Source organism: Mastigoproctus giganteus, chromosome 9 (genome assembly GCF_048544385.1).
Source record: "Mastigoproctus giganteus isolate SK-2022 chromosome 9, ASM4854438v1, whole genome shotgun sequence".
In the NCBI taxonomy this organism is placed as follows: domain Eukaryota; kingdom Metazoa; phylum Arthropoda; class Arachnida; order Uropygi; family Thelyphonidae; genus Mastigoproctus; species Mastigoproctus giganteus.
The window spans coordinates 34,335,222-34,357,795 of NC_143583.1; the positions used below are offsets into that span (position 1 = coordinate 34,335,222).

Here is a 22,574-nt window from a genome sequence, read left to right on the forward strand (position 1 = left end):
CGGCCAATTCTCCTTACGATAACCAGAGCATGTTGCACCTCCAGCACGCACGCCCTACAAGTCCTCGCCGGTGTACTGCCCCTAGACCTTGAGGTGGCCCATGTGGGGATGATGTATCAACTCAGCAGAGGAAAGTCTACCACCTTTATTGATTTTACCACGGATCCTGCTAACACCTATTCCAGCGAAAAAAGCAGACTCCTAACCTACTTACAACAGACCTGGCAAGCCAGATGGTCTGAATCCACCAAAGGGGCCATCACCCGCAAATTTATACCAGACATATGCAAAGTATATCCCAAATCACCATCCTGGTTCTCCCCAGGCCTTCTAACCACGTACCTCCTAACAGGGCATGGTGCCTTTCGCAGCAAACTGAACCTTCTTGGACTTTCCGACAGCCCCCTTTGCACCTGTGGTGCCCAGGAAACCTGGGACCACTTGATGCATGACTGCCTACTATATGATGACCTCAGATCTTCTCTCATCACACAAATTCATTTCATCCCAAGAGATCAGGAGCAACATCTCCTGGAAGACCACCATACCTATACAGCCTTTTCGAACTTTGCTCAGGGCCTCTTCACGAGGCGGAAAACCCTACCACAACCACAGAATCAGACCCAACCAGACAATGAAAGGGCCTAAACAGCCATGTGTTAAGACCACTACTTGCTTCAGCACACTGCAATCCCCATGAAGACTTTCAACCTGCACAATAATTGTGCCTTTACAATGTAGTCTCAACATCACCTTCATCTACCATGACTGCCGCTCCGGCTTCGCCTCCCACCAAGTTGACTCACCACTGAAATGACTCTACTATCTGGACGGGACTTCTTTGTCCCAGGATTGACACTACTCGGATTTGATCCTCTCTGATTGACTCTACCAAATACATCTTCATGCAGCTCACTACTGAAATGACTTCACCACCCGGCCGGGACCTGTCTGTCCCAGGACTGCACTACTCGAATCTTACCTTCTCGGACTGGACTCTGCCAACTATGACTTCACGCAGCATTGCTGCCAATGCCACGTGGCGATCCTGAACCCGTGCTCCCTTGCGCGGCCCTGTTTCTCCCCTGTCCTGGCGGGGAGGAGGTGAAGGTCCCCTTGTCTCCTCCCCGCCACCCCCCCTTTCCTTCTGGTGTGGCATGGGCCTGCCTCACTGATTTTGGGGTCATCTACTCTATCGACCCTATACTTCTGTCTCTCACCCCCCAGCCTTTAGTCTCCCCTCCCCCCTCTAGCTTTCCAACTAGCGTTCATCCCATGTCAAAATTATCCTAGCCCTACACCCAAAATTCTTAATTCCACACTGTATAACTTAAAACTCCTTGGCCTGACCCAACCTCTAGCGCACCCCCCATTTTTTTTTTTTTTTTTGGTCCTAGCCACTGAAATCCCAGGAAATTAGGTGGCAGGACCTGCCAGAGTACTTATTTAAAAATACTGGTGTACCTGGCTTGCCTCCACGGGGCTAAGTGTGGGCAACGTTGGGCCTCAGTAGGGGTTCAGCGGCTAAATAGCCAGATGAACAACGGTACACGACACTACATCCAACAATATCCATACACTTTTAAATCTCTGGCCTTTACAGTGTTCTGTAACACGCGACAATGTAGACTACACGGAGATGGGGGTAACCCCTGGTGCCGTTAGACCCTAAAACACACTTTACACTTTACAATACACAATGATATGTATTCATACTTAATGTATGTAGTATAGATTGTTATACGCATACCTGTATCTCCCATCACTTTTAATAGGATGCCTATTGAAAAAAAAAACAAAAAAAAAACTCTCTTTTGTTGTCAAATCCCGCGGACCGCATATTGGTAACGTTTCTATATTCCATCCCTTAAGCTCTATGGTGTATTTTACACTGGTCCCTTTTAAGATGACTTTAAGAAATACCATTTGTGATTTCCACTTGTGATTCCTCTCTCTTGTCAAGTGTCATGTGATCAATAGATTGTAGGGGATCCGGAATGTAAGTTTTATCCTTGTCACAGTTTCATAGGATTGCAGATAATGCAATTTATGTTGGTCCTAGTGTTTTTACCATAAATCAGATTGGTATCTCAATACAATACATGTAAAGTGCCTCGACCGTTTAATCTTGTACTAACTTTTGTATATTCAAACTAAGTTTTATAAAATAAAAATAAATTCACTTTAGTAGTGGCCGACCGGGCTAGCCGGGTGGGTAAAGTGCCCGCCTGTCAACCCAAAGGTCGCGGGTTCGATTCCCGCCTCGGGCTTGGATCAAAGTACTGCAAAAACCTTGGGAGGTGCATTATGGCCACAGAAGCCTATGCGCCAACAACTACCAAAAAAAAAAAAAAAACTTTATTAGTGATACAAAAACGTTAAAAGGCGAGTGTTCAATTTGTAGATTGTATCATTCTCCTCAGAGTTTGGTCATTTAAATCGGTGCATGAAATATTAATTTCAAATTATTTCAGTTCATTTGCCAAGATTTTCTCCTTTAAAAAAATAAGGAATGTTTTTTGCATTGTGTATTAACATTGTTGTTCAAGGAATCAGTTAACAGTTTCGGTTTAAAGTGCAGTCTGATAAAAAGAGAGAGAGATAAGGCAACTTTTTAAAGGAGAAAAAAATTGTAATTTTTCATCGAGGAGGAAAACTTTTCCTGACAAATTAATTATCCCAAAGATTGGACAATATTTCTCATTATCATATTCTTATAAATGCAATTGGAATGCTTAACAAATGAGTTATACCACAATTGGAATTGATATTATCATTCATGTAATCGGTTGACTGTTTCAGGTTAAATTGAAGGATGAATTAAATTGTAACTGAAATGGCAGTTGTGACTGTTCTCAGTTATTTCAGTTACTTTTTTTTTTTTTTTTTTTTTTTTGGACCATCCTGTGTAATTATCAATGGTTTTTAGTAATGTAAAAAAATAAAAAGAAAAGAAAACTAGGTTTTTATTCTCCTGTGGAAATTCACACTTAAGTGTCCGGATGAATTGCCAGAACAAAATTGAAATTTTCATTATATGAGAGAAATAGCTGTTATTTGTAATTAAAGTTCAGAACATTACAAAACGCAACATTAAGTTTAAAAATTGGACGAGTTGTTCGAAATTTATTATCCTGTAATGGTCCTGTACATCAATCTGTCTAAGTATTAATAGTATTTCCAAGCACGAAATCAGGAGTGTTTCTGTCTTTCTTTCTTTCTCGCGTGTAGCAATTTTAGTTATTTATTTTTCTTAGAAGAACGATAGTAGCCATTAAATTTCTTTCACTTTGAGATGCTTAAAATGCAGCTAATAGGACTAGCAGGCAGTCATCATACTGCTTTCATCAGGTTTCTATGTTCTCAACTTGTAACGAGGCGTAGTAAGGTCAAAGAGTCTGAAATAGTCTAGAGTGCCCTTCATCAAACATAGGTCTCCATCCAAATTAGGTGGATGTCACTTGAAGCAGCAGAAAATTGACGTCGTTTCTTTTACTGCAGGTCCTTGTTTAGGCCACGGCAGCATCCATTATGTGGGCTATTGCGCTATCGAAACTGCATCTCACCTTACATCCGACGGAGAAGCAATCAGAGTTGCGCTAGTCTCAGAGGACCGTCAGTCTTCTCTTTCTCTCCTCCCCTCGCACACACTACTGACTGCCACCCCATTCCACCTCGCACCTTGTCTCGTGGTGACAAAACTCCCTCCATCCACCAGATAAGGGTCTCCAGTGTGAACCAAAATGACGGAAAACCTCACGTCCCTGACTTCGGTCTGCTCCATGTCCCGACCACTTAGACTGCCCACTGTTGTTAAAAGATAAAACAGGCTACATCTTGAGCACGTACAGCCATCAAGCTAGTCTTGCGCCTGCCAAGCACCCTATAGTTAGATGTGGCCGTTGACGACGAGATTGGTGCCGTCAGGCGACAGGGCTGACCCGAAGCTCATGCTGCGCCACCGTTACTTATTTCAAGACTGACTGCGGCAGGTAAAAGCAAGGAACATTTACTTGCTTTTCTTGAATTTCTGAAGTTATAACAGGTTTCATTTTTCCTTTTCGTTTCTTGTAGTTTTCATGCTCTTTATCATCGATTTGGAGATAAATTTAGACAAGCGTTTTTGTTCGTCACTTTTGCCTGGCGATCTTATCGAAGTTTCCTTCGCACAGATAATTTGGTATCCCCCTTGTTTTTATATAAAAAAAGGAAAAACACAGATTAATTTTAGCTGACAAGTGCTGATATAAATGAGAGATCCCTAGTTAGAAAATTGTCTGCCTCTATCGTCACGTGAGGACAATCGATGCAGAGGTGTTAGCTATGCTGACACCTTGGTAGCCGAGCTGACGCTTGTTCCGAGCTTTTGTATGTAATTGGCCCTTCATGTTCGAGACACGCAGTTCAGAAACCGGAAGGAGGAAGGAGAGATGTGATAAATGTGTGAAAAGAACAGATCTGATCATTTGTCATAACAGTCATTCACAGTTGGACAACTTGTCTCGTAGATCTATTCTAGGTAGCGTTTGCTTCCACTACATTCTGAATTTTTATATCACGTGCAGCTATTAAACAGAACTGTTTTCAAAAAAATTAAGGATCACAGCAAATCAGGAGAGGGGGGGAGGAGAACTTGAGGTAATCGATTAACGAAAGGCACTGTTCAGCTGCTCTCTACAGATTTATATCTTTCGATATCGTGACTTGCCCTTGACTTTACACCTGACCACTGTTATGTATATCTTAGCATTAGTCAAATGCCAAATTCCATTTATTATAAGTGCTGTGTCAGATGGCTGAATTTTTTATGTTTTCTTATTACTACACTTGATTCAGATAGGATGTAATTCTGCTACTGACTTTTGTTTTTAAATTCTGGTAAATACATTCCTGTAAGATAATCAATATTATAAAATAATTAAAATATTACTAACCCAGCTATCTGTGATTAAACAATTCAGTTCGAGGATTAATTCTTTTTTTTTTTTTTTTAAGTATTATTTTAAGTACGCTCTGATTCGTCTTTTATCATTTTTGTGAGTCAATTATATATGTTTCTTTCTTTCTCTCAAATCAGTGTTGAAATTAAATGAAATTGTATCTCAAAGCGTTTAAGATTCATAAATTGTCTTAAAAATGTTAATAGGAAAGAGTGAAAACTTCTCAACATAAAAAATACCAAAATGAAATGCTGCAACTCACACTTAGAAGATGACTTCTAATGCAGTCAAGCTTGTCATGGACACCCCTTTCATTCAAGAGAAGGTCGAATACTATATTTGAATCTAAAACATTGACTACCCCCACAAGGTACTGAAATTTCTGGATCACTACAGTTGATCAAGAGATCAAGTTTTCATCAAAATTGTATTTCGGGACTATAGAAAAGTTTCGCCAAAGAATGAAAGCGTTCATCAAAGTTATCAGAGCGGTTTACAGTGCGATATAAGCCAAGATATGCTGAATATTGCATGTACTTGGGCTAGTACATGCAATAAAATTAAATTAGTGATATGGTTTGGGGTCTTACCGTAATCCAACAATCGGAGCACTAGCTGGAAAGCTTCAGTGAGTGGACAATATGCATAATTCTCGTCTCGCTTCTAATATATTCGCATTCGACTCCACGTTCTTTGTAGTTGATATTTTAGTATGCTACCTATTGACATTTATTGGTGTATATTATCAGTACTGTTAAACAGACTTTGAGAACAGACATAAGCATACAGGACAGTGTAGAAGGATTTTTTTTTTTTTTTTTTTTTTAACTTTCTTCCCATATAACGTGCTGTGGTAGCCATCAATATGTAGTCTGGATACAAACAGCATAGCGAGACATCATTCGGGTCACTGAGGTCATAGACTGGTGAATCCGCCAGCATGTAAAAGTTCCCTGCAACGCACGAACTGTTGTTATCTTCAAGTCTGCTTAAACAAAGAGTCTGAAGAAAGAAAGCAGAGGCATAACTCCGTATGCCTCTAAATGAAACTCTTACGGGGTATACCACCGGTAGATAGCATGTTTGATTTCTGCTTAAGTCCTTTAAACTTATGTTTGAGTCATAAGTTTAATATGCGGTCTTCAACCTATGCGACACGTCCAAGTCGGCCCCGCGGCCAATTATCTAAACATTTAATACAACTACCTTGTAATAACGAGTACAGGCTGTCTGGCTTTAGAATTCCATCCGCAGTTCGGTAATGAGGCTCCTTCATGACTACACTTCTTTTGAGAGCGCCAATTAGCTATAGTGTTCACTACGGCGTCATAAAGTTAAATTCTACTACCATGTGTACAATGACACCTTAATGCTACATTGACCAAAGATTCCGTAGCTTGGCACCCATCCCTACAGTTACTCTTATCCGTCCGGCCAGGGGATGTCCTGGCCAATGTGGTAAAGCATTGGCCCTTTTCTTAATAAGTCGATATGCTCGTGGCCGGATAAGGGCCAGGTACCATCGCTGACCGATCGATATCAACGAACTCTGGACAACTCCTTAAAGGCATTTCATTGGGGCCATGTAAAAGATTTCTACACTGGCTCTTCATCTTTTAAACAGAGTTCACACTCCTACTGCCCTCCGCAAGCAATCTGTCAGTATCTCCCAATTCCTTCTTAATACCAGGAAGTTATAAGCTCACAAGCCTCCTAATTCGGAGATAAGAAGAATAAAGTAACTCATACAGGACAGTGTAGATGGATTGAAAGGAGTCTTTCTTAAACTGTTCAACGTATCTTGCAGATCCTCTCCTATCTTTAAACGACCTTCAGGGAATACAAGCTTCACTCCAAGGTATATCCACAGAACAAGGAGCCAACTCATCCATATCCAACAAAAATTTAACTTGTTCTACCCTTATTTTCTTTTCACGTCCGGAAGGCACTAAGGACAAAGTCCAAGGATTATTGATGTTAATCCTAAGACTTTCTTCCGGAAAAGACACAAGATCGATCTCACAGTATTTTCAACCCTGTCTTAGTGGAGGCAACCAAAATAAAGTAGTCCACAAAAGGCCAATATAATTAGATAAACTCTTGCAGCAGTATATCAATGACCGCATTGAAAAGTAATGAAGAAGGCGGGTCACCCTGACGAACTCCTCTTGTTGGATGGAAAAGGCTTTCCTTTCCTGCAGTACGTAAACTTGTAGAGGAGTTATCCTACAAGGAGATGGTATACTTGAGAAACGTCCGAGGGAAATCTTTGCTCACTAAAGCCTCAATAGTAGCATGAAATGAGACCTGGTCGAACGTCTTTTGATGTGGTGGTGCGATGTATGAAGGGCGCAACTCCCAGCTTGATTCACTAATTAAAGTAGAAAGCAGGAACACATTAAGCCAAGAAAATTTCCTGATGTCAAACAACCTAAAGTCATTAAATACATGATTTAAAGATAACCCGCATGCGTCAGAAGGAATGTATGTTTGCTGTTGATTTTAATGCGGTTGAAAGAGTCTAATAAAAACATTTTCTAAATTCCCGACCCAGTTAACCAATCCCCCGGAGGAAACAGTCCATACAGTCCAGTGGTAATATATATAAGACGAGCACACACACACATCACCGCCACTAGCCACAAAGTATATCGCTTTGTAGCTACTTGCAGTTGTCGTGTGTTAAAGAAAGGAAAGCATAATTTCCCGATAGCTTTCGTGTAAGCTTCTTTCTTTCTTTCTTTCTTTTTCATTTTTTTTATCAAATTTATTGGTTAGAGCTATATCACTTTTTTTTATCATGATTCCCAACCACACAGGACCTTCCTACTGAATAAATAAATCTTTTCACAATACAGGACGATTCAAAAAGAAGTAAATACTTTGAAATGTTCATGCAGCGTTCACAAACGTATGACATTTTCAATTTAAGGGTTAACCGAACCGTTCCACATCGTAGTGGGTTATTTCTGTGAATTACGTCTGTCTTCTGTCCAGTCTGTTTGTTTCTGAACGAAAAACTAGGGCTTGGAAAGAGAGAGAGAGAGAGAGAAACCGATGCCACCCTTGCCTGAGACTGACTAACTCGGCCACAGTATGAAAAAAAAAAATATATATATATATCTTTAAATTTAAATTTTCTGTTTATACTCCGCGATAATGGATATATAGGATCAAAAGAGTTATAAGATAGAAACAATACGAGAACATTACTATATTTACCAGTTAGACCTAAGATCAACTCAAATGAGTGTAGTACTGTACATTCGCGTTCTACTCGGCTACGGTGGCCTTAAAAATAAATAAGTTATCTATTGATACCCTAGGATGGCTACAGAGAGAGAGAGGAGGGGGGTTTACAACGCTGGGATAATGCAGGGACAGCAGCATATTTAGCACTCACGTGGTCTAAAATGTCAGACATCATTTTCCGGAAAATGACTCATAGCCATACAGGACTTATATGAGGGTTATATCGAAGGCATGTAAAGCCCATAGACACTTTCAAAAATTTTCTGTTTTTTGTGTCCCAGTAAAGGTCAAAATGGGTTTATAAGATGATCAGCGTGTATGATATGGCAATTTGTTTCAGGTGTTCTATTAAAATGTATTGCTGACATTTTATGATTTTTATATAAAATTGAATTAAAATATCAAATTATATTTGCTCACTAAAAAGGCTGTTATGAATTTCCAGTTTATATGGTGTCAACTGAATTGGCTTTAGACTTTCTTTCCTCGAAAAACCGTAAAGAATTCGCAGGTTATCAGTTACAGTATGCATGTTAGTTATAAAGCTTTGGGTAAGCGAGGGCTTCTTTGATTAAAGTAAACTGGTTAATGTTGTCCTTAGTTACTAGTAATTGCCCAATGAGCATAAACGGTTGAAAAACAACTACTGAAGCATGAACGCACCAGTGCATGAAATAATAGTATTTCATATACTATTGTATATGAAATACAATTGACCACTAGGCTACGGCGGCTGTTGGCCGCCGTAGCCTAGTGGTCAGGCGCGCGGGTGCATGAGTGACCTTGCACCGGGTGACTTGAGTGACCGGGGTTCAAGCCCGTGACTGTTGAATACGGTGCTGTTTCTTGTATTCTGTGGATCTTGTAAACTCCTCTGACCCTTTGGTCGTCCCGGAGTATAAGCAGAAAATTTATTTATTTTATCTGATCTCAGATACACTGTTAATGGTTACCTGTTGTGTATCTTTTTATTAATAAAATAAAATAAGGTACTTTCTTGCTGTATGTTTAATAACGATGAAAGTTCCTAATTCGCTTATGATGTTATAAAAATAATTCAGGCAAAGTATTTTAACCTTGAATAAATTTTTGTGAATATCATAACCCCATAAAATACAGTAAAATAATTTAAGAAGTTTTATAGCAGAATGAAGGCTTGGCAATCGTGGTTAGTACAATAATTATTCTTCAATGTCCTGTGGAAAATATTCCCTCGTGGGTAGCACGGTTGGTAGAATTGCCTACCTCCCCGCACCCAGTGGGAAAGACCTGGGTTCGAGTTCCGTCGATGAACAGAGGAATTTTTATGGACCTTTTTGACAATGTGGCTGAATTAGTCGGTCTCAGGCAAGAGTAGCATGTTTTTTCTCTCGGAAACTCGGATTTTTCGTCCAGTAAGCAGAAAATATCGATCGCAGAACACACAATTTACAGACAGTATATACGGAGCAATGTAGCCTTAGTCGCTAATGCTCCTAAGACACAATAACAGAGTTCAAAATACGTGGGTTCGAATCCCGTCGAGATATGGTGCATTTTTATGGTGGTTTTTTTTCCCCTCTACCATCTATTTCCTCGTCTAGGCGACGAGGGTTGCATGATTTAATCATGCAACCCTCGAGGGATTTAATCGAGGGTTACGATTTAATCTATCGTAATTTTGGAATTTTCGTCCAGCAAACAGGCAAATCAACAGAAGAATACACAGACACAATGTATACCTTAGATGCCTTTGGAAGCAAATGCGCGCGCGTGCACACACACACACACACACAACAGCAATAATACAGAAACTGGATTTCAAGATGTGCAAATTTTTAATACATTTTTGAAACTTATTCTTGGATGCTTTCAGAATGGTGAAAATTAAAATTTTGTGAACGAAGTTCTAGTGATGTCAAATCATTGAGTTCAAACAGTTGTCAAAAAATAAATAAATAGTTCTCTTTGTTTTCATCATTAAAATATTGATGAAATTGATGATTGCTTATTGAATTTTAATTGATGTTTCATATAATCCTGTATAAAATCCAGCGAGACGCAAAAGTTAACTTAATGCCAGGTTTCTTTTAAATGTGTAGTTGAGTTAAAAAAATTAAAAAAAAAAATGTTGGTTCTAGATAAATGAGAATAATATAAAAATTTAATTATGTAAAAGAATCACAACAAGTAGGAAAGAAAGCCATAATTGTCAAAGTAAATTGTTTTTATTATTCGTGATGTGTTAACCTAAAAGTTTTTTTTTTTTTTTTTTTTAATATAAATGTTCCACATGGGCGTACGGTGCGGGTCATCTGTTCTTGGCAATCAACTGATCTGATTTATTGATTAATTTACCCCCACCCGCTCTCCCACCAAATGTTGTTGGGCAGAAGTCCTCCCTCAAAAAAAAAAAAAAAAAAAAAACGAAACAGTGATATTTTTAAAAATGTTTCACATTAATGGCTCATTCCTTTTCCTTATTTTTAAACAAGGGCATGTGGGGGAATTATCTCATCCTCTCACTATAAGTTTAAGAGTGAAAATCTGAAAAGGGAAACAAACCCATTTTTAAAAATGCCTCGTAATAATGATTAATATAACTTATTTTTTTTTAACTTACCATAAATTGTTGTGACTTTTTTTTTTTTTATCGATTACCTCGAATAGTTACTGTAGCATAATTAAAATACAAAATGTTGTTGTTTGGAATTAAGTTTGCTGATAATTTAAAAAACATATTCTTTGCTAAAAACTTTTTCCTTCCATCATTATGTTATTTTCATAATCCATATCGAAATGCTTCTTTTTTTAAATAAAACGAAATTTCATGAAATTGCTTAGAGTTAATTAAAATTATTTTCTTTCGGTATCAGTGGATTGACCCCCGCCACAATTGTCACAAAAGTTTTAACTTAATGCCACTTTTTTTTTTATTTGCTGTTTATATTATTTATTATTTCTCATATAATGCGTTTATACTGTGTAGGTGACCGCGATGATATCAGGAAAAAATCGCATCAGAACAGATTTAGTAGCGGTGGTGTTGGAGGAGGTCATGGAGTTAACTTGGACGACAGTGTACGGCTTCGGATTCTAGGCAAGTACTCAATTTTTGATTTTTGATCATCTTTATTATCAAACGTTTATGATCCTTTTAGCCGTCATGTCGTAATATGAAAAGCATATTTACACCTAATATGGAAAGGTAGTTAGTTTATAATACCTTCAGTACTATGTCTTTTATTGGCCGTTTTATCATATTCAGCAGCATTCTTCATGAGTTCCCCCACCCTCCCTGATAAACAGCATTGTGGGGGTCCTCCTTGGCATCCCCACAATGCTGTTCCCTCGTTTTATTAAGGGTTTCCGTGCGGCCATATTCTCATCATTAGAACTTTAAACATGAAACGTTTTATTTCTGCAAGTGATACCGGGGATTTTTTAAATTAATGTGTATCGTAATTTTCTTTTAAAGGCCTTGCCAAAGTGTTTATTTACTTATGGTGAAATAGGAGGTAAAAACAAACAGAAAACCTTATACGTTGTATTGAGTTTTCCTGTTAGTTGACTGATAATCACCAAAGGAAAATCTTGTTTGGCAAAAAAAAAATATATATATATATATATTAATTCCATTATAATAATAATAAAACAAACACAATAGTTGAACGTCAGGGTAAAGAATCTTGAACTCAACTTTATAACAATACCAGATTAATGATTATTTAAAATGGAATAACCGAGTGCTTAAAATTAAAGATGGCTTCATTCTTATATTCTTTGTCATAAAACAGCAGAAAAAGATCAAGATTATCGGTATTAAGTAGCCTAATAGAAGCAATAGGAAAAATGTCTATTTTGCTTGGACTTAATGGAGGTTTTTTGCCTAGTCTTTCGAGGGCGAACATCTCAGGTGCTTTACAATGCAGCTGAGATGTTTATAATGCACTTTACATGAGATTAACGACGTAAGCCAGGTATTTAATTCAAAAACAGATTTATCTCTATTAAATAAAATTTGTGTGCAATACTTCGAGATTTAGTTCTACTTAATAAGCAGTTATTCCCACTTGAAATACTGTAACAATGTCCTGTAAACAGTATTGTTTTTCTTCAGAATTTTCAGTATATTTATTCTGTATTTATACTTCGAAGTACATATATGAAAGTTTGCGTTTTGAGTGTTGATCACATTTATACCACTTTCCCCCTTCCCTCACATTAGGCGAGATGTCAGTGGAAAAGGACTAAAATTAACTGGAATTTTTTTTTTTCCTTCGTTTGCACTTTTGAAAAAAAGAAAAAAGGAGAGAGAGGAAGGCAAAAAGAAGAGACCGCCTTCGGCGAAATCAGCACCGATGGAACGCTAGGAGGAGTAAATCAGCAGACAGCGAAACGCTGGACAACGAACCGAAGGACAATCGATAGAACATAATAGTTTCCAGTTGCGCTGTGTATGGAAGGAAGTGGCTTTCTTTCTAAATTTCTCTCGTTAAATCTTTATTTTTCCTTCTGTGCATGTTTCATCGCTTAAGAGTTCGATTCAGTTCGCCATTAGTCGTTTTCGAACTGTGTATACGCATTTTAAAATCACCTTGTTTTTCTGATTATGACAAAACACAAAATATCTGTCAGATTAAATAGATCGTAGGTCTTTTTGATATATGTTTGGTGATTTGAAATAAGTTTACTCCGCGATATTTCACAAGGTAGAAAGAAACCGTTTTGTTCTATCTGTTTAAAGCACTTTAGTGAAAAATGCATTTGTCTTAGCTGTCTCCTTTAAAACTCTGCAGTGGGGAGTGCGTATGTGATATATGTTGTAAGTGTAGTCTCTTGGAGTGAAACATAAAAGTGTCCACCAGCAGTGTAGACCGAAAAACACAGCGGTACTTGCCCAAGTATCGCTGTTATCATGCAGACCTCCTCGCAGTCGTTTAAAGTAGACTCCTGCATATCCCTCTACATCACCGCGCACTTTACGGCACTTTTCTCTTGGCGCTGACCGGCGGTTGTATATTAAATGTCTCCGCTCAGCACCCGCAGCGGAGTACTGTAGTGTTTTCAATAAACAGCTCAATAAATATTCTGATATATGTATGCTTCCCGGCTGTCTCTTTCGCTTGTCACAAGTTATACATAAAGCTCTTGATTTACGGCATTTTGTCTTCACTGTTTCCTGGCGCGCACGTGCATCTCCATAACAACCGTACATCTGGACAGCTGGTGGGTCTTTTTCCATATGACGCTATAAGTTCCGGACGCTGACACTTACGGAGCGTTGAAAACCGCGTTCTCAGGAATTTACACCTCCTCCCGGTGTTATCATTAACCAAACCTGCCCCACAGGAAAGCCGCCCTTCCGGTATTTCAACCCCCTCCTCCTCTCTGCCGTCTCCATCTCGTGTGTCCAGTTAAGACTAGACGGTCAGCGGAGTGGCTATTCTAGGGCACGAGATATCGGTAGTTGGTCGAACGGCTACTGTCTGACATTGGGTTCGTAGTGGCCAGTGCCACTTTGGAGATTTATGGCTGTTATGTCGGCGGATATGAAAGCCATATTTTTCACGTGGCCCCTCGTGCCAGCCAGCGTGATTGTCCTTGCACAGTTGGTGGAAAAACCATTGTTGCCTGCTTTGACGCATTTGGCGGCCCCATAACTACCTCCTCCCCGTATCAACGCCTGCAGTGGCCTGTTCGCTCGGCAGGCCTGAAATTTCATTTCATCTTACACGACTACTGATCTCCGAATATAACTAGAGCAACTATCTACTTATGGAAGTCTGTGCCAGATGGCCGATACTGAGGTTCCTGCCGCAGCTTTCGCCAAACGTAGAATGTTCGTGTTTTCTTCTGTTCCTACGCCGAGGAAATATATTGCTAGATTTTAATGTTGCTCTGAAAGATTGTCGAATTCTGACTTCATTAATGAGCTTCCATTTCCTTGACCTTTGTTTGCATATAAGTATACAAATCTCTTATTTATTTTTTAACTTTAAACTCTAATCCCTTAATTTTTTATATATTTCCTTTCTGGGGAACTAACCGGTTTTAAGACTTCTACAGTGGCATATTATGTATAATTCTTCTCATGACTGAATATCCTTCCATAAAATAAATAAATTACACTCCTCTCTTAGCCAGCGAAAAAAGAAATGATGGGAAGTATGTTAAGGTGATATCCTCAGTAAAGGAATGCAAACAGTTAATCCTCTTTTGAAATTATTAGCCATACTCGTTCTCTAACACTGTAACATGAACGTTGATCTCTTTTCGGTTATGGAATTTACTTTGTTGGTGAATTAAAAAATGAAATTCGGAGAAGATGATAGTAGGCCTAATTTCCTAGCCGAATTTTTGCGATACTTGTTCTTGGAGGATGACCTAGTTGATCACATTGGAGCTTACCCTTTACCAATCTCAAATAATCGAGTTCACTCGGAGAAGTTCCTTCCAAACCAAATGCTATCAACTAGCCGCGGTTGTCTTCGTAAGTTTTCAAGGAATAAACATCTTCCGAAAGATTTTGTATCCAGAGATACTCCAAACCTCACACCTCTACAAGAAGCCTGAACAGTTGGTTCATTATTAGACATAGCTCGTGGTTGGGATACGTCTTCAATTTAATGAAATAAAAATTATCGTTAATGTCTATTAACTCTGTCATTTTTTTCGTGGTTACTTTTTTGTATTGATTATTATTTTATTATCATTACTTTTAATTTTATTTTTCCCATTTTAAGCTCATTTTTGTAGTCTTATACTGTTAAATCCCTAGCTATGGCTGTGACGGTATCACTGGTATAAAGATCAATTATTTAGTTATTGAAGATAAAGTAGTACATAACATTTGTATATGAATAAAAAAAAAAAAAAAAAAAACTGCGTGCAAAAACGACCAGCCAGTACTTGAATATTTTGAAATTCCCTGTGTGGACGAAATAATTTTAGGCAATTTTATTGCTACCGCATCCTCGATGTTAAGTCGAAATACTTGCGCCAATATAAGTACAGGATTTCTAATTATTTGAGGAGATAAAAATATAAATACTGATATCAAATTTATAAAAGGTATAAATTTGATATCAGGAAACTTACTTAATATTCTCTTCATAAATCCCAAATTTTAAAACTCTTTTAACCCTTTCTAACACACACACACACACACACACACACACACACACACACACACACACACACACACACACACACACACACACACACACACACACACACACTTTTTTAAGGTCGTCTACGCACACATTACCAAAGGAGTAGTGATAGCTCTTATTTAACCTTGTAATATCAGAGTCTGGTATATATCCTTAACGAAAATGGAGTAGAAAAGAGGATCCAGGGATAATCTCATATAAGTTCAAAATAAGATTATATGTAAGGTTCAATTCGTTATTTCTAGAAAACTAGCGAATGATGTATTAAAAGATATCCAGTCACTGTCCTTAATTATTCCATAAATTTTAACTTTAACTAGAAGGCCGAAAATTACCAGATCAAAACATTAGCAAGATCTAAAAATATATGTCTGCTTGATTGATATCATCCATAGCACCTATAATCTCAGGATGGAACAACAGAAGATTGTTGTTCCTCTCTGAGATTATATGCAAGAACGAGTTCCTCTGTTAAAATACCAGCTTGTGAGTTAATATAACGGATGAGCCCAAAATTATGTATGGAACTTGTATTATGAATCTTTTTTTATGAACCGGAATAATTAACTCCTGCTTAAAGCAATGAGTACTTTTCCTGTCAAGAAATATTTAAAACATTCGGATATCCTCAATATGAATCCTATTATTTCGTGAATAATTTACCTGTAAAAATCAGATGTGATTTGCAGACCTCTGTAACAGCTAACGTGATATGTAATGTTTAATAGAATATAAAAATAGTGTACAATATAATGCATAATATTATAGCCCTCGCGGGTAGCACATTTGGTTTAATTACCATCCCCCCCCCCCTTCCTCAACTGCGCAGAAAAGGCCAGGGGTTCGAATCCTCAGTGACGCAAGGAATTTTTATGGACTTTTTTTTCACAACATGTTTTAATTAGCCAGTCTCAAGCGAGGGTTGCATAGCGTTTTTCCGGAAACTAGAGTTTTTCGCCTAGCAAACAGTCAAATCTACCATAGAATACACAATATGAAGGCCGCCGTAGCCTAGTGGTCAGGCGCGCGGGTGCATAAGTACACGTGCCTTGAGTGACCGAGATTCAAGCCCGTGACTGCTGAATACAGCGCTGTTTCTTGTATTCTGTCTATCTTGTGAACTCCTCTGACCGTTTGGTTGTCCTGGAGTATAAACAGATAATATATATATATATATATATATATATATATATATATATATATATACTGACCCCTCATAAACGCAATTGCTTTAACATACAACATACACATACAACATATTGTATAATATATATAACGGTTGTTCTGTATTGTATAATGTTATATATAATGGTCGTTCTATATTGTATAATATTATATATGTAATGGTTGTTCTATATTGTATAATATAATATCATTAATGTAACAAACTTTGAACTCTCCTAGCACATGTGGCTGGGTCGGGATGGCTACTAAACTGACTGAATAAAGTTCTTTGCAAGCGTGCATACACGTCGAAATTGCACACGTGTATACAGGCGCACGCTTGTTCTGAGTACACTGATTAAAATACTAATATTCACTTGAATTCACGTATTAATTAGAATGAGAATTTCTATCTGATTTCATTTTTAATCATATAAACATAAGAAATAGCTATTTCGGCGAACTTCAGAATGAATAAAATATATATTTTTCTTATAAAGTAGCATTTTAAGAATCTAGTTTCAATCTGGTTATTATTGTTGATTATTATTTTAATATTTGCTCAATTTATTTGTCCTCCTGTTATTAAAAAGTCACCGCTTTTAAAGAACATAATACCTATTTTGATAGGAAACTTTTTGTGTTAATGCGAGTATGCCTTGTTTTTATTATTTGGGTTTATGTATGACTAATCTACCTCAGTTGGATGCCCTTCCATTCAACAGGTTAGCACTTTCCCCAAGTTTCGCTAATGGATCTGACCGTCATAACTTCGGTTTATAGCTCTTTTATGCAGGATCCAACTCAAAGATCAGTTAATGGTGTCGCGTATTAGACTTCCTTTGACCGTTCCTGCCTTCGCTGGAACTATATCACCCGCGTGACTTGGACCGCAAGTACATTGGCCAACGACCACACTGGTGGACACCTGTCCCAGCTTCCGTCTTATTATGTGCAGCATCACGAAATAATGGCATTAAAGTCCTTTCCCTCTGACATGTGTGCTTTGTAGTTTCAACAACCATGCTTCTGTCATTAGTTTCTACCTGTCTGCCCTTATTTTCTCTAATAAAGCTATTAGTCATCACTTATATATGTCTATTTTTCTAGTAAGTTCTTGATGAGTTCACAAGTGCTCCCTTTTACAAAGGTTACGAAAAAGTGACAGTACAGGAGCTTTAACAAAAAGACAGGTTTTTTTTTTGGTTTTTTTTAAATTCTGCAGTGTTTTTTCATAAAAGTACTGCGTGTTTCTATTTATTATTATATGTGATTTTAATTCATTGTTAAATGGATTTTTCCCCTAAATGTTGTCAAGCGATTTGTGAAAAGTTTAAATGATAATGGTGAAAGCAGTACATTTAATTTAGGTCTTATGAGTAGAGGCGGTAACTGGGAAAAGTCGGTTAATGGTGGTTCCTTTAAATAATGTGTTATTTGCTCGCGATGATAATATTCACGATTATTTAATCTAAAGGTAAATTATTATTATTTCAGAACTAGTAAACATACCCACCGACTGTACATCATCGCAGAACTTTTCTTTGTCTCTTTAGTTTTTAAAATTGCCCTGTCCAGCAAAAAGAAATCATGCAATCGGAAAGCTTTCACATGCTTGCAGAGGTGTCTATATTATAGCAACAAAGGTAGCTTGAATTTTTATAGGTTAACTGGATATATACGGCATTGCCAGTCCGCTGCTGGTTCCCAAGCCCTGTAACTTCACAAGGATAGAAAGATACATCTAGCCAGATAAAAATTTATATATACAGAATGATTCAAAATTTCGGTCATAAATTCTACGATGGTTTCCTGTTCACAAAAGGAATCGATGTTTTTAGAAGTTTTTCAAAAAAAAAAAAAAAAAAAAGTTTCTCCACGTCTTTTCCGTATTATAGAAATGGATGAAAATCCATTTCTATAATACGGAAGACACTACACTACGTTAATGAGGACTCATAACATTTACTCAGCCTTGTACCCAGAATTCATCCGTTAATTAAAAACGTTTTCACACGCCCCTTTTTCAAACACATAAAAAGGGCTGTAATTCCGAAAGGAAGCATTTCCAGGAACAAATGCCCTTTTCGTAGCCGCGTAGAGTCGGACCTGTAAGTATCATATTCTAATAGCCATAATATTTTGCAAGCTTCATCCCTATCATGATGACAAGTTCATTTGCTTACTTGAACCTCGAAGCACGTCTTTCGGGCATTCTTCGGTTCGCCCAGCTATCCAGTCCGTTCCCGATCTCTAAGTCACAGGAACGATTAGTAAAGTTATTTGGGTTGGAGACCCCGTGCGGAGGATTTTGAGCTGTCCTCCGTTCACAGGATATCCTGAAATGTCATTATTCACGAAGTCGTACCTATGATTGTCCACAAAAAAAAAAAAAAAAAAAAAAAAAAACATCGCTTTGCGAGAGCATGTAATTCTGCACACTGAGTGGTCATTTTATTAAGTACATCCATCTGTCCACGAAATGAAGCACTTCTTCAGTAACAGCATCACGTGTTCGTACCATGCGTTATAATGCAGTTGGACAGGTTCATATGGATAACATGTGTACATTTGTGATAATGAGCAAGATATCTCGTATGAGTATTTTGGAAACTACAATCCTGTTGGGGTTTTCAGGTGCGACTTTGGCACAGGTATGTGAGATTGGTCCAATAACCAACATGCAGATAACAGCAACAGCTATCCTGTGGTCGGAACAAACTGGTTGATGCAGAAAGACTACATTTCAGCCAAATAACTCAGTACAACAGTGGTAACCAAAATGGCATTTCAGAACATACGTACAGCTCGCCCTACCTTGTCATAGATTGGGTGGCCAACGACCAAAACTGTTTCACTTTCAACAAAAAAAAAAAAAAAAAAAAACCAAGAAGGAACAATTACAGTGGGGTCAGAACAGTAACATTGGAGGATTGCAAAACGTTGCTTGGTCTTCTGGCTAATCGCAGTTGTTATTGTTTCACGTAAGTGGGATATGATGAAAACAACATGAGCCCATGAATCCATCCTGCCAGATTTCTACAATGCTGGCCGTGCAGTGGTGAGGAGCGTGTTTTCGTGATGCGCATTGGGCCCTTTATACCCGTGGAGAAACATTGGAATACCGCAAATTATCTGGAATCTGTTTCCGATTAGTCGCATTTCTCCATGGGTGCTGTATATCCATTTCCAAATGGATTCTGCCAACAGGATAGTGCGCCATGTCAAGAGGAGAATTGTTCAGAATTGATTCTAGGTGAGAGTGAATTCAGCCGACTGCATTGGCCTCCCCGGTTACCAAATGTCAATCTAGTTGAGCACCTGTGATATGAAGCGGAACGAGCCTATCGGAATATAGATTCGCAATCGTTGAATTTGCAACAACTGTAAGAAGCAGTTGAGTCAACGTGGATTAGCATCCTTGTGGCACCTTTTTGGTTCCTCGTTGAGTCCCCTTTCCACGACGAATCCTGGCTATTATGGAGACTAAGTGTGGGGGGGGGGCGAAAAGAAAAGCCATTTCGTTTTTTTTTTTTTTTTTTTTTTTTTTGTAATATATATGTACAAGATGTTTAGTGTTTTTGTCTCCAACAGAGTGAATTCTTTTTTTTCTACTGGAATTTAGAACTTTTTTTTTTTCGTTTCTTTAATTTTAATGCAGAATCTATGCTTCTTTCAGGAATTCATACACTTGCCTGTTTGCATCTAAAAGCTCTGTATGAACATACTATTTTATGTTCTTTATATAATTTCAATTTTTTGCCTTTAACTGTTAAGTGTAGTGGTTTCACTAATTCTCTTATTTGTTTTTTTTTTTTTTTTTTTTTTTTTTTGATTTTCGGTGAATGGATGAAAAGAGATTGATCCAGTTTTATAATAATAATAAGTTTATTTAACCCACTGAGTGTTACAAAATAGGGAACTAATAGCAGAACAAAATAGGGAAATAAGAACAAGATTAAAGCATTTTAAAGGGTGTGCGTTTTGAGTACACACGTCCGTTTCTGAAAGAGTGGACTCTTTTGCTTTCTTGATTCTAATTTACAGCGGTGTTATTGTTTATACCTTCAATTTTTTGTTTGAAATTTCATATTTATAATTAATCATGGTTAATTATAAATATGAGCCAGTTTTCTTAGTTATAGCAGACTATTAACGCTCAATTAGCCATATAAATAAGCAAAATCATGCTTTCGTTAGTTTTGTTATTGCAATATAATGAATAATTCATATCCCTCACCTCTTCCTGGTGCTCTGTTAGCTATTCAATAAGAATGGTTAATAAAGTCTTAGTTATCATGGTTGTAAAGCAGTGTTAGTGATATTTTCCTACAGAATTTTACGATTCTGGAGAATGAAGTACAGTAACATACCCAAAGGACACGTTACTTTTCTTTACTTCGTGTCCTTTAGACATGTTACTGTATTATTAGTATTTATTTTTTTATTTTTTTTTGCGGACTCTATTTGCATAATATGCCACTGCCGAATTTTTCTGAACGTATATATACGAATTTATGAATCAGAATTTTGGGAAAAGGGTTACCGTTTTTACTAACATGATTATTACAAGAAGTTCTCTCCATTTCTCTCTAACCATATCATTCGAGTCATTTCATCTTCAACTTTTAATCTCTTTCAAAAATGATAGAAAAAAAAAAAATTCTATTCCTATTAAATCGCAAGCATCTCCCTTCCATGGTTTGACTAAAAATTATTCTCGGCTTTTCAGTCAAGTTTCCATCGCTTTTGTGCAAATGTCCACATTCTCCTCTTGTATTGAATTAGTGACTTTATAAGAGGAAAAAAATTGTAATCTCAGAAGCGAAAGGACAAATAGGTGACTGAATTGGTATTTGATATTTTCAAAATACTGTCACTAGAGAAATGTAAAAATATATGCCGAAGGAAAATGACTTTATCGATACTTTGATAAAAATAATTCATCCAGATAGTCTTAATCTTTGATAGTGAAAAAAGCAATAAAAGTTTATTGAGGATATTAAAAAAAAAAAAAAAAAAAACAGCAGTGGCTGGACGTTGTCATTAAAATTGTGGCTGGTTTTTATTGTTTATGAATATTAAATTTAGTAATTATCAATAATCAGCGCACTGTATATCGTATGTAACATATTCAAAAGCTATATATTGTAAGTAGTGGACAAAGCATTTTCTTACGTAGTGAACTAAGTTTACTAAAAGTGCACTAAGTAGCAAACTTAGTTCAATTAGTGCACTGATTTTATATTGTTGGGGCACTTTCACCATGAATTGCTTGGTATTGCACTATCTTAATAAAACAACAATATATTACTCCACTGGAGCAGTGCGTTTATTTACAGTAGTGCAATATCAAGGCAATTCGTGGCGAAATTGCCTCTGAAGATCTGTAAATAACAAACTTAGTTTGCTCAACTTAAGAAAATGTTGCTGGAATAAGATGTTATTACTTATTATATACTGTTATTTTCACATTAAGACGAGTATAGTGATATTTCCTAATTTTTTTGTATTTTTAAATTTTTTTTTTATTGTTTTGCCATCCTTCGTGTAAATATTTATAGGAACACGAAACAGATTAAACTTATCAAAAGAATATATTAAGTTTTATAATGAGGAAGGTTACAATTAATTATTCAATCTCTACAGCGACCACAACAACCAATTATTCTTCTTTTTACCGATAACTGATTAGTGAATGTTAATATTTGCCACCTCAGTAGTTCAGAATTTTCAGATTTCTGTCATAATGATTAAGAAATCCATTCCCTGTCTGGTGTCATTTTATAATGGCAGAGCCAACGCTATTACTACCGTCACTCATTTATACAATTCACAAGACGCCAGGCAATATTGAAGGAGCTTTCGCAATCTAACTGTAACATCCTACTTGCATTTCGCTCTACTGTCGAAGATTCCGGAATAGCATCTAATTTACATTTGTCATCCTCGTCACACTGCATAGGAGGATGTTGTATGGTTCCGCATCTCCCGCGTGGCTGTAGGGTTGCGTTGCTGCGGTGACAGCGTCCATCAAAGCGGCACCTTGGGGAGAGGGTGATGG

The 22,574-nt window shown here is 37.3% G+C and overlaps 1 protein-coding gene across 1 annotated transcript in view; it reads left to right on the top strand.

The window, feature by feature from the left end:
* The window catches only part of LOC150080140 (uncharacterized), a 930,549-nt gene that overhangs the window by 581,266 nt on the left and 326,709 nt on the right, over window positions 1-22,574 (top strand). The window contains exon 4 of the mRNA XM_090381841.1: window positions 11,161-11,271. Within this exon, the coding sequence (XP_090237967.1) occupies window positions 11,161-11,271 (111 nt within the window). The remainder of the gene's footprint in view (window positions 1-11,160; window positions 11,272-22,574) is intronic.